The 12,928-nt window shown below is 42.7% G+C and overlaps 1 protein-coding gene across 1 annotated transcript in view; it reads right to left on the reverse strand.

Moving 5' to 3' along the window:
* Nucleotides 1–7,123: 7,123 nt before the first annotated feature.
* The window catches only part of LOC124719927 (poly [ADP-ribose] polymerase tankyrase-2-like), a 59,149-nt gene continuing 53,344 nt past the window's right edge, over nucleotides 7,124–12,928 (reverse strand). The window contains exon 3 of the mRNA XM_047245124.1: nucleotides 7,124–7,700. Coding sequence (XP_047101080.1) covers nucleotides 7,199–7,700 — 502 coding nt within the window. The 3' untranslated portion in view covers nucleotides 7,124–7,198. The remainder of the gene's footprint in view (nucleotides 7,701–12,928) is intronic.

A 12,928-nucleotide genomic window follows, 5' to 3' on the forward strand; every position in this document is an offset into this window, starting at 1 on the left:
TAAAAGTTTAAGATTGCTTTGAATTCATTCAAAAAGTCTACTCCCAATATAATTTCCGTCGACAATAATGGAACAATAAGAAAGTTCGTAGAGAAGCTGTGGCTTTGACAAAAGAATTCTAAGTTGGTTTGTTGGCGTACATCTACACTTTTTCCAAAGATTGCACCTTGTAATTTAATCTTACGTAACGGAAGTGTGGGGCAATCGTTCGATTTGTTGCATTTGCTAAAGGCTGTTTCACTAATTACTGAGATGGGACTGCCAGAGTCAAGTACTGCCGTAACTTTTACGTCATTTACAGTAATGTGAATCACAGGATATGCAATGTTGTTAAGTTTTAGGTCGTGTTCCTGGAGTAAGATGTCCCTAATGTCTTCCATTTTTACGTAATTACTAGCTACGGCAGCTGCGTCATCAGTTTCATAAGTACGTTTTGTTGCTGCCAGCGGTGTGAGTCATTGCCTATTGTCTCTTTGTTGGCGCGCGTCGTTATTGGGATTTGGAGACCTAACTTCTACAAATTCACCGTGACGAGAGGGCCCTGCTCTGTTTGAATCCCGCCAGTTCTGATGCAATTCAGGTCTGTCGTTACGATCATATCGTCTGTCGTCATGTCGGTAGTTCCTGTAGTTTCTTTCTTGTCGGTTAAGTGGTGGAGAATTTCTCCCTGAATCGTAACTGCGCGCTGGACCGTTGCGTCTAAAGTTATTCTGTCTCCCTTGATAATAATTATTTTGGTTCCCAAATTGTCTGTTTCTCTGATTGTCTCTGTGATAGTCACTACCGCGGAGAGATGATCTTTCCCTGTAATTATTACTACTCTGCCAACGGTTATAATACGGGTGGTGTCTGTTTCGGTCGCGATTTGTGTTGTGAGAATAGCCTTGTTGCGTCCAGTTATTATTTCTTTCATCGCGGAATTGCGACTGATGTGATCTGTAATTGTTGTGCTCCTGCATTCCGCGATTGTCAGTGTCACTTTCCAATTCTTTCAAGAGTCCCTGAAAAGCTTCAATGTCGTCTTTGCAACGTCCTGCCAAAATAATATGTCGTAAATGTTCAGGTAATATGATTAAGCAAATGCGGATGAGTTCTGAGGGGCTGTATGGGTTTGACAGGTACTGATTCTTGTGCAACATGTCTTCAAAATATTTCACAAGACTGGAGAATTCAGATTGTTCGAAATGTTTCATCATTATGATACCATGTTTTACTCGGTCTTGTGTGGCTTGAGACCAATATGCTGGGAGGAAGGCATGGTAAAATTCTCCTTCACTGTGGCAATCGTGAATGACCGATCGCATTCTTACAGCTGGTTCATTCTCTAAGTAGCCACACATAAATTCTAATCTGTGCTCCAATGACCAGTTGGGAGGAAAACAATGAGAGAATTGATGGAGCCACGCTTGTGGATGAATGTCGTTGCCGGAATTCTTAAATGTTTTGAATTTACGTGTAGTAATGAACAGCTTATAGTCAAAATCATCATGTCGGCGAGTCGCATATCGGTCGTTGTTAGGTCGTGTCGGCCGTTCCATCTCAAAATTCGGTGCACATTGCCAATTTCTTTCATAACTTCCGAAATGCCCTGTGTTATTATTTTGCGGCTTTTCCGTATTTCTAAGTCGCTCTTCCCGTGTTGGAGCGCGAGTGCCCTCTGAAATACGTAATTCTTGTATTACCTGTGTCAGCTGATCTTGTACTTCCCGGATTTCTCTTTGGTGTTGTGTATTAATTTGATTCTGATTTAGTTTGAATTTCCTAATTTGTTCGTACTCTTCTGTGTCATTAAAGACTACCGGTCTTGCGTCAATCAGATTATCATCTACCTTCGTAGATAAATTAGTGAACTGATCCAAAAGTTCGGCTACTTTCTCCGATAGTGTACTTATTTCCTCAGTGTGTTTTTCTGAACCAAGTTTCAGAGTATCTACTGTGTCCTTAAAGTTTTCCTGAGTTTTTGCAAGTTGCATAACCGAATCGGTAGATGCAACTGAGTCAAATTTAGCTTGCAAGGTCTCATGATTTTCATGAACAATAATTTGCAGTTCTTTTATGGCTGCTTCGTGATTCTGTAATGCATTTTCATGCCGCGAAAAAATAGGTTGAAAATGCTCACAAATTTGAGTTTTTACGTCATTACAGACTTTTTGACATTTCGATTCAATGTTATGTAACTCAGTAGTTAAATCTTCACGCGTTTGTTCAAGAGTTTGTTCCAATGTGTCTAACTTTTGAAGCTGTTGCTGTGTTTGTCTCTGATTTTGTTCCATTGTGTCTAACTTTTTGAGATTTTGTTCCACTGTGTCTAACTGTTGCTGTGTTTGTCTCTGGTGTTGTTCCATTGTGTCTAACTTTTTGAGATTTTGTTCCACTGTGTCTAACTGTTGCTGTTTTTGTCTCTGGTGTTGTTCCATTCCGTTTGTGGAACATGTAAGTCCTTTATTTGTGTAGAGTTCATTTGTTTTTCCCTGTTGTTGCATTATGATTTTGTTCATGTGTTTTGCCACATGGTATTATGGTGTGTTCACGAAATTAATAACAGGCCTCGACGAAATCAGGCCTTTGTGAACCTAGGATTCACTTCTGAATGTTGGTGCCTTTGTCTTCTTTTGTGTGATGTGTTGTTTCTCTTTATCTGTGGATACGTGTTTGATGTCTCTGAGGTTTTTTATATATGTCTGGAAATATGCTGTTGTACCAGATTTCAATTTTTTAGTATTGTTAGATGAAATCTTTGGTTTTTCCCTATGTATTGTTCTTTATTGATCAGTTCTGTGTTGTTCCCTTTATCAGCTCTTGTGTCTATGATGTTGTCTTTCTTTGATATGCTGATTATGTTGTTTATTTCACTAGTTCTCGTGTTAGCCCAATATTTATTGTGCTATTTTCTTGTTTCACTTCCTCTGTCAGGATGCTTTCCGTTTCTACAATCAGTTTCTAGGTAGCGGTTAACTATTTTTGTACTGATGTTCTGTTTGAGCCTTTCCTGTAATAGCTAGGCTTCTGTCTCTGTTAATTCTGAATCTGTGTGTTTCATTGGTTTTCGGTGGCATTTGTAGTGGTACAGGTATTGTACTTTATAATGCTTTGCTTTCTGGTTGTTTTGAAACGTCCCCTTTGAAAAATTTATACAAGACTGTGCTTAAACTGACACACAATATTTTGTTAGCGCAACGCAATCTGACTTTCAAAATTCCCTACAAAAGAATGGCCCTGACTAACATTAAACTATACCTTTCACAAATCACTTACCTCACAAAAATCTTCGCTGCTCAAGCTACTGCAATACAGCGAGCGCTACTACTGCCAGCTAAATAAAAGATTCAAACTATGGAAGGCACTAACTACTGATAGGGATAGTTAGCAAATGAAAGATATTAATAGAGAACAAACAATTATTTACCTTGATATCATCATATATAAATATAGCAGTTCATGACAAATTTCAAAACTCCGCCATCTCTCTCCCCACATCCACCACTGCTGGCGGCTCACCTCCAACTGCGCAACGCTACGCGCTGTTCACATCCAGCTGCCGCCGCCCAACACTACAATGGCAGACAACAATGCAAACTAGCCACAGACTGCACACAGCACAGCCAGTGATTTTCATACAGAGGTGGCGTTATCAATAAAAAAACCTAAACAGCCTACTTACAGTTTTGTTAGTGAGTGTTCCGATGTTTCGTTCTGTGTATACTGCAGTGTTCTTGCTGTGGTGTGTTAATTTTTTTGTATTATTTTGTTCATTACTGTTGAGTTGTTAATCAATGGTGATAAGTCAAGATCACATCATTTAACATTCTATTAAGCATGAATTTCTTGTTATAAAGCGACTTGATTTCAATATTTAGCCAAGTGTTTTGTGCAAACGATTTCAGTCTTTGTGTTGCCAAGGAGTTGTTCTGACCTTTGCATTGATATAACTCGGAATTATTTATTTTGCAAGTCTGACTGAATCCAGTGTTTCAGATGGTCTTGTGGAGTGTGACTTGCAGAGTATTCTCAACAAAAGATAAACACTCAGCGACAGTTGGCAAACTACACACTGTAAACACACACGTGTTGATCACAAAATGAAAAGTGCAAGATATCTGAGTGATGTGTTGTAACAAATATGGCTGAAAAACACCGTAAATCGGCCAGCTGGAGCATGGGAACTAATGAACACATCTCCGGGACCACATATATGATCTAAAAGCACTTGAATTCGTAAGTAACACCGAACGATAGTTTCACTGCACGAAATTTGTGTTACGAAAGTTGATTCTAATCTAAAAAACAAGAGAAAATGTAACATAGTAACACACTGTAACTACTACATAATAGCTGCGTGTAGTAGCCGTGTGGTCTAGGGGAACTTGTCACAGTTTGTGCGACTCCCCCCGTCGGAGGTTAAGAGTCCTGCCTCTGGCATGGGTGTGTGTACTGTCCTTAGCGTAAGTTAGATTAAGTAGTGTGTAAGCTTCGGGCTCGATGACCTCAGCAGTTCGGTCCCATAGTACTTACCACAAATTTAAAAAAAAATTACTGCATAATACACTTATTATATGTACAAAAATAGATTTAAGCGTCAGGAAATCGTTTCTCAAAGTATTTGTATGGAGTGTTGCCATGTATGGAAGTGAAATGTGGATGATAAATTATTTGGACAAGAAGAGAATAGAAGCTTTCGAACTGTGGTGCTACAAAAGAAAGCTGAAGATTAGATGGGTATATCACATAACTAATGAGGAGGTATTGAATAGAATTAGGGAGGAGAGAAATTTGTGGCACACCTTGACTAGAAGAAGGGATCGGTTGGTAGGACATATTCTGAGGCATCAAGGGATCACAAATTTAGTATTGGAGGGCAGCGTGGAGGGTAAAAACCGTGGAGGGAGACCAAGAGCTGAATACACTAAACAGACTCAGAAGGATGTAGGTTGCAGTAAGTACTGGGAGATGAAGAACCTTGCACAGGATAGAGAAGCATGGGGCACATTTTCATTTTCATCTCACGCGCTATGCGAATAAACAAAACTACCGTTACTGGGCAAACACAAATCTTAATGGCGTTCATGAGCGCCCTTTGCACGCTAGTAAAGTGACAGTGTTGTGTGGTGTTTCATCACATGGGACTGTCAAACCGTATTTTTTCGCAAATGAACAGAGAAAAACAATAACTGTCAATGCCAATCGTTACGTGGAGACGTTAGGAACTTTCGTTGCACCTGCATTGAACAACCGGTTTCAACAGGACGGAGGAACATCACACACTGCACAGCAATCAGTGGCATACGTGCGAGAACTGTTTGGCAGCCGTGTGATCTCAGGATACGGTAACATTCCCTGGCCCCCTATATCGCCAGATTTATCCGTTTCTGATTTTTTCTTGTGGGGCTACCTCAAGAGAAAAGTCTACACGACTCGACCAAGAACCCTGGATGAGTTAAAACACAGAATTCAAGATGCAGTATCCCAGCTGAGATGTTGCAGTGGTCAATGTGGACTCTCAACAGCATATTTCGCGAATGTACACTACTGGCCATTAAAATTTCTACACCACGAAGATGACGTGCTACAGACGCGAAATTTAACAGACAGGAAGAATATGTTGTGATATGCAAATCATTAGCTTTTCACACAAGGTTGGCGCCAGTGGCGACACCTACAACGTGCTGACATGTGGAAAGTTTCCAACCCATTTCTCATACACAAACAGCAGCTGACTGGTGAAACGTTGTTGTGATGCCTCGTGTAAGGAGGAGAAATGCGTACCATCACGTTTCCGACTTTGATAAAGGTCGGATTGTAGCCTATTGCAATTGCAGTTTATCGTATCGTCACATTGCTGCTCGCGCTGGTCGAGATCCAATGACTGTTAGCAGAATATGGAATCGGTGGGTTCAGGAGGGTAATACGGAACGCCGTGCTGGACCCCAACGGCCGCGTATCATTAGCAGTCGAGATGACAGCCATCTTATCCACATGGCTGTAACGGATCGTGCAGCCACGTCTCGATTCCTGAGTCAACAGATGGGGACGTTTGCAAGACAAGAACCATCTGCACGAACAGTTCGACGACGTTTGCAGCAGCACGGACTACCAGCTCGGAGACCATGGCTGGGGTTACCCTTGACGCTGCATCACAGACAGGAGCGCCTGCGTTGGTGTACTTAACGACGAACCTGGGTGGACGAATGGCAAAACGTCATTTCTTTGGATGAACCCAGGTTCTGATTACAGCATCATGATGGTCGCATCCGTGTTTGGCGACATTGTGGTGAACGCACATTGGAAGCGTGTATTCGTCATCGCCATACTAGCGTATCACCCGGCGTGATGGTATGCGGTACCACTGGTTACACGTCGCGCTCACCTCTTGTTCGCATTGACGGCACTTTGAACAGTGGACGTTACATTTCAGATGTGTTACGACCCGTGCCTATACCCTTCATTCGATCCCTGTGAAACCCTACGTATCAGCAGGATAATGCACGATGGCATGTTGCAGGTCCCGTACGTGCCTTTCTGGATACAGAAAATGTTCGACTGCTGCCCTGGCCAGCACATTCTCTAGATCTCTCACCAACTGGAAACGTCCGGCCAATGGTGGCTGAGCAACTGGCTCGTCACAATACGCCAGTCACTACTCTTGATGAACTGTGGTATCATGTTGAAGCTGCATGGGCACCTGTACCTGTACGCGCCATCCAAGTTCTGTTTGACTCAATGCCCAGGCGTATCAAGGCCGTTATTAAGGCCACAGGTGGTGGTTCTGGGTACTGATTTCTCAGGATCTGTGCACCCAAATTCTGAGAAAATGTAATCACATGTCAGTTCTAGTATAACATATTTGTCCAATGAATACCCGTTTATCATCTGCATTTATTCTTGGTGTAGCAATTTTAATGGCCAGTAGTGTATTTGTACAGAAGGAAGCCGTTTGAGGAACGTAGTTTTTTAAAAATGATAAATGCCATGAATGTTATGTAAATGGCAAAGTGGTAAGGTTTCAATTACTATGAATGAAATTTCTTTCCTTCATCATGTCTAGTTTTATTGGATTGTGGAAATGTTCCTGTTTTCTGTGTCGTGCTGTAGTTCGTAAATATGGGTACAAAGAATGACTGCAGGATTAACTTTTTTGTATTATTTATTTTAAAAAAATAACAAATTTAGGTAGAGAAGCAGTTTTAGTCTTACTCCAAAGTTATCTGTTGGAGTGCTGGTTTAATCTCAGCATGTCTACCAAGTGCAGGTGGTTCTTCTGCCTGGCGATGTCCAGCGCCGTTTCCCCACAGCCAGTCCTCACCCGCCTGTTAGCCCCTGCTTCCAGCAGCACCGCCACCGCTTCGGCAAAGCCATTGGATGCTGCATCGTGCATTGGCGTCCACCCCCATTGATTCCTGGCGTTGGGGTCGGCGGAATTGGCCAACAGCAGACGCATCACATCCAAGCAGCTATTGAACGCGGCCCGGTGCAGAGGCGTGGTCTGCACCTCGTCTCTGGCATCCACCTCGGCTCCAGCTGTTACCAGGCACCGCGCCACCTCCAGGTGCCCATTGCACGCTGCATAGTGCAAGGGGGTCCACCACCACCCACCCCTAGCTGCCACGTCCGCCCCTGCCGTGAGCAGCTCCTTCAGCTCCTCCACAGCGCCCACCTTAGCTGCCTCGATCAGCCTCCTGTCCTTCTCCTCTGCAGGAAGCCTTCTGTCAAAACAAAGAAATTCTCACACTTTTCTCCAAACACACACTTCTGATAAACTAAATTATAATGGAAGCTGAACTGTGACCAGTTATAAAAACACGTATGTACAATGACAAATTAAAAATATACAGTACTCTCCTATGATACAGATCACTGGGAAAGTATTTCTGCATATTGAGGTTTGGATATATACTTGCATCATGATCTCCAAGTACTCACACTCTTCATTAAAATTTTTACATTGCACATCTCAAGAAATTCATTTGTCATTTTGATTCCTAAGAGTAAGTTCACTTGATCTCAAGATGCAATTGTTAAGCAGTCATTCCCCCTGGTGAAATACATGCTGTGTACGTGTGTGTGTGTGTGTGTGTGTGTGTGTGTGTGTGTGTGTGTGTGTGTGTGAGGTGATGTTTGTGGCAGAACGGTTCTAGGCGCTTCAGTCAGGAACCGCACTGCTGCTGCTGTAGCAGGTTCGAATCCTGCCTCGGGCATGGGTGTGTGTGATGTCCTTAGGTTAGTTAGGTTTAAGTAGTTCCAAGTTCTAGGCGACTGATGACCTCGGAAGTTAAGTCGCATAGTGCTCAGAGCCATTTTGAACCACACCCATGCCCAAGGCAGGATTCGAACCTGCGACCGTAGTGGTCACGCGGTTCCAGACTGAAGCGCCTTGAACCGCTCGGCCACCCCAGCCAGCTAAAAATAACAAGTTTCTGTTTTTGAATACTTGTGATATAACTTAGAATGAGAAATGATCTTTTACAAAATAATGTTGTGAAGTTCGCGTTTTTGAAACATACATTCTTACAATCAAAGCAAGAAAACCACAAAATTTGTGCTACTGTAACAGTATCAGTTTCTCCCTTTCATATCATGAACAAGTTGAGATTGTATTTGTGTCCAGCCAAGCAGATGGGAACAGTAGAGCGGCAGTACGGCTATAGCAAAACAATATTCCCTCACAGACACTAACCACACCACATAACATTTTAAGCTAGTTTTGTGTGTTTGTGTGATCATGGGTCCTTTCAGACAGACGAATGTGCAGGGAAACTGAGGACTTTGCATAGGCCAGGTCTGGAAGATATTGAAATGAACCCTTGTACAAGCTATGGGCAAGTGCTCTCCAACATGGTGTAAGCCAAAGTACAATTATGTGTATCCTGCATGACAGCTGTTACTATCCCAATTGCGTGCAATCCCACAAGGACCACTTCAAACATTTGTTGGGATGTGGATGTTATGCAGCTCTGTGATAAGCTCCAGCATCACTTCTTGTCGTTGCATCCACATACTCGTATATACCTGCAGTTGGCTCCTGGGTAAGTGTAAAGCGATGTAAGAACTGTACATATCCTAAGCTTTTACCTGTTCGGTAAAATTAAAGTTTGGCTTCTAGACCTCTTTGTAAACCACTCATTTATAATGTTCCCACAATGAGAGTGCTTTTGCAAACAAATTAGCTACATATTCTCTGAAGAAAGTGTTTCTGCTTATTCTGTTTTCATTTATGGAGGGTACATAAATATTAAATAACAACAGATCCTGTAGCCATACCACTAAGGCCCTTCAATCATTTCAAACCGAATGTATTACATTTTACTCCATATCTAGATAAAGTTGTGTATCCAACTGTATCGCCTACATTACACAATGTGTCATATCGAAATTTTTATTTTTTATTAGATTTTACTTCCTATAAGGAAATTATAGCTCACTCTGCTGTGTAAAACTAGCCTTTAAAAGTCTTTAAAAGTGTTACTTTTTTATAACGTTGTAAGTGGCGTGAATAAAAGGACGCTATGTGCAAGAAGCATGAAGCGCCCTTTGAATGTATCATGATAGCTAAAAGACCCACGCGCACTTTGAATAAGAAAATGCAATTTGACACTGAAATCAATATAAAAGATAGGGTCGCCACCAACTCTAGCCACACGACAAAGAAGAGGTAGCACTGAGTCGGAAAATTACTTAATTTATTAATAAGAAAAACTCACAAAAGAACATTCATTGTAAAGTCATTGATAAAGAATGGGATGTAGTTATTAATATGATCCAGGCATTCTTCCCGTGAATCAAATATTGAGTAAAGTAAATAGGTCGTGAACACCATGCGTAAGTGCAGCCTGCAGCAAATTTTCGTGAAAACACGATCTATTCCAGAGCATTTGTTTCAGATAAAAAAAAGGGACACTAATCACTACACCTGTGCACATGGAAACGCTATAGGTGGGCCAACAAGGAAAACTACAAGGTAAATGGCGAAGGTAACGGCGACGTAACATCGGTACACAAGATAAGATTGAAGGCAAAATTATTTATTCCTTAAAACATTGATGTAGTGCATCTATAGACTGCTGTTGCATGCGAACTATGTACAATTGCTTGTGAAATACTATACGTTTCATAACAGTCTCGCGTGCCCACTCGGTCCGCGGAGACAAGTTCTATGGACCGTGGCCAAATTTTAATCACATAAGACGAAGAAAATCCACAAATACACAAAAATTACCAAGATCCGGAAAAGATTAGAAGCATACACATACAGTTGTAGGCACATAAACATTCACACTGAACCGAGGGCACTTCAACATATGCAACTCCTTTGTGCTGCGTTCCTCTCACGGATCAAAGTCAAGACTGCATTGGGAATCAAACTGAAAGTCTACAAAAGCCTTGCATTCCCTGCTGCAACCCAGCAAGTAAATCTTTATAAGACGAAATTCGAGACCAAAAGCTAAAAGCTCCCCTCTCTATGTGACAACGCGCCACGCGGTCAGTCCAACTCACCCTTCTTCGACTGGAGCACAGCTGTGGACGCTTCCCGTACCAGCGGCAGACTGCCTCGCGCTTCTCCAGCCTCTTCCACGCTCCGCGTGGACCGGAAAACCCCAGGATGCCATTTCCGCCACCAACCTAACGCAGGTGGATTTCTCCCAAGTAGCGGAAACCTCTTTGCCGACTTGACCACTACGAGAGTTGGCAATGAAAGTTGGCTACAGGACCCTTTCAAGGTCTTTTATTTGTCCTCAAAACCATCTGATGTCCACCAAAGAGAGACCCCTTCACTTTCTTTGACCTGCACGTCTTAGTTCTTATTGGTTATTGGCAAACATACCTAATAGTACTCAGTCTCGAGACACATTCTGCTTTCCAGTACGGTTTTCTTATTCTCCTTACCAACGAACTTTTGGCCACCTTTTTTTTTTAAGTGCTCTTCTAGTTGACTTTATTTTCTGCTCTTTTATTTCCTCCTCGGATTGTTCCCTTGTAACTTTTTAGTAACCTACTGGGAATGCATCCTGAATGATGTCCTCTCTCTTTAAATTGGTGAAACTGTAGTGATGTCTGTATTGTGGCAGACACACATTGTGGCAGCGTGCATGGAACGTCTGCTCTTAATTACACACACTGATAATGCATCACATTCCTATGTAAGCTTATTACGCTTATACCACATCGAGTTTTAATATCCTCCTGCGCCATCAGGAACACTAACCCATGGTTTCCCACTTTGGTGGGCTGTTTGTGAAAGCTGTGACTGTCATGCTTTAGGCCGCTGACTTGTGGAGAGGTCCACCTGTTAGCTTTAAGGTGTCGTTCTGGCTGCTAATTGTGCACTGTGAGACGTGATATCGGCATAGTGATATGCTTCAAGTCTAAAAATTGCAACAGGTCAGAATTTATAGTATGACAACACCACAAATGGAAAATGATAGATACATGACTGCCATCCTTGTATGGTACCACAGCATACTCCAGAGTTCCTGGTGCTGGTAAAGAATGACATTTCCTGCTCATATTCTGTTTCTGTTTAAGCTGCATTGCTGTCTTATTGGTAGAAGCAGCGAAGCTACTTTTTGTACAGACGTTTGCATCGTGCAACCCAAGAGCTCAGCACTCTTCTACTGGCCTGCAAAGAGCACAGGTCACTGTTATATACTGAACAGTTGGAGCTATGAAAATCTTGATTCATTCATGATCTTTGTTATCTAACTTATTTGCTAATAACCACAGAACAGTTCAATCTAGTGATCCATCGAACCAGTTATGAAAAGGCAACGAAAACATTGAGAGCTACACTAAATGATCAAAAATATTCGGACATCTCAAAAAACATACGTTTTTCATATTAGGAGCATTGTGCAGCCACCTACTGACAGGTACCCGTTATCAGCGACCTCAGTAGTCATTATACATCGTGAGAGAGCACTATGGGACGCTCCGTGGAACTTGTGGACTTTGAACGTGGTGAGGTGATTCGGTGTCACTTGTGTCATACGTCTGTACGCGAGATTTCCACACTCCTCAACATCCCTAGGTTCATTGTTTCTGATGTCATAGTGAAGTGGAGACGTGAAGGGACACGTACAGCACGACAGTGTACAGGCAGACCTCGTCTGTTGACTGACAGAGAATGCTGACGGTTAAAGAGGGTCATAATGTGTAATAGGCAGAAATCAACCCAGACCATCACACAAGAATTCCAAACTGCGTCAGAATCCACTGCAAGTACTATGACAGTTAGGCGGGAGGTGAAGAAACTTTGATTTCATGGTCGAGCAGCTGCTCATAAGCCACACATCACGCCGGTAAATGCCAAACAACACCTCGCTTGGTGTAAGGAGCGTAAACGATGGACGATTGAAAAGTGGAAAAACGTTGTGTGGAGTGACGAATCACGGTACACAATGTGGCTATCCGATGGCAGGGTGGGGGTATGGCGAATGCCCGGTGAATGTCGTCTGCCTGCGTGTGTAGCGCCAGCACTAAAATTCGAAGGCGGTGGTGTTATGGTGTGGTCATGTTCTTCATGGAGGGGGCTTGCACCCCTTGTTGTTTTCTGTTTCAGTATGACAGCACAGTCCTACGTTGATGTTTTACGCACTTTCTAGCTTCCCACTGGGGAAGAGCAGTTCGGGAATGGCGACTGCATCTTTCGACACGATCGAGCACCTGTTCATAAAGCACGGCCTGTGGCGGAGTGGTTACACGACAATAACATCCCTGTAATGGACTGGCCTGCACAGTGTCCTGACCTGAATCGTATACAACACCTTTGGGATGTTTTGTAAAGCCGACTTCGTGCCAGGCCTCACCGACCGACATCGATGCCTCTCCTCAGTGCAGCACTCCGTGAAAAATGGGCTGCCATTCCCCAAGAAACCTTGCAGAACATGATTGAAGGTATGCCTGCAAGAGTGGAAGCTGTCATCAAGACTAATGGTGG

The sequence above is a fragment of the Schistocerca piceifrons genome, chromosome 11 (genome assembly GCF_021461385.2).
Source record: "Schistocerca piceifrons isolate TAMUIC-IGC-003096 chromosome 11, iqSchPice1.1, whole genome shotgun sequence".
NCBI lineage: Eukaryota > Metazoa > Arthropoda > Insecta > Orthoptera > Acrididae > Schistocerca > Schistocerca piceifrons.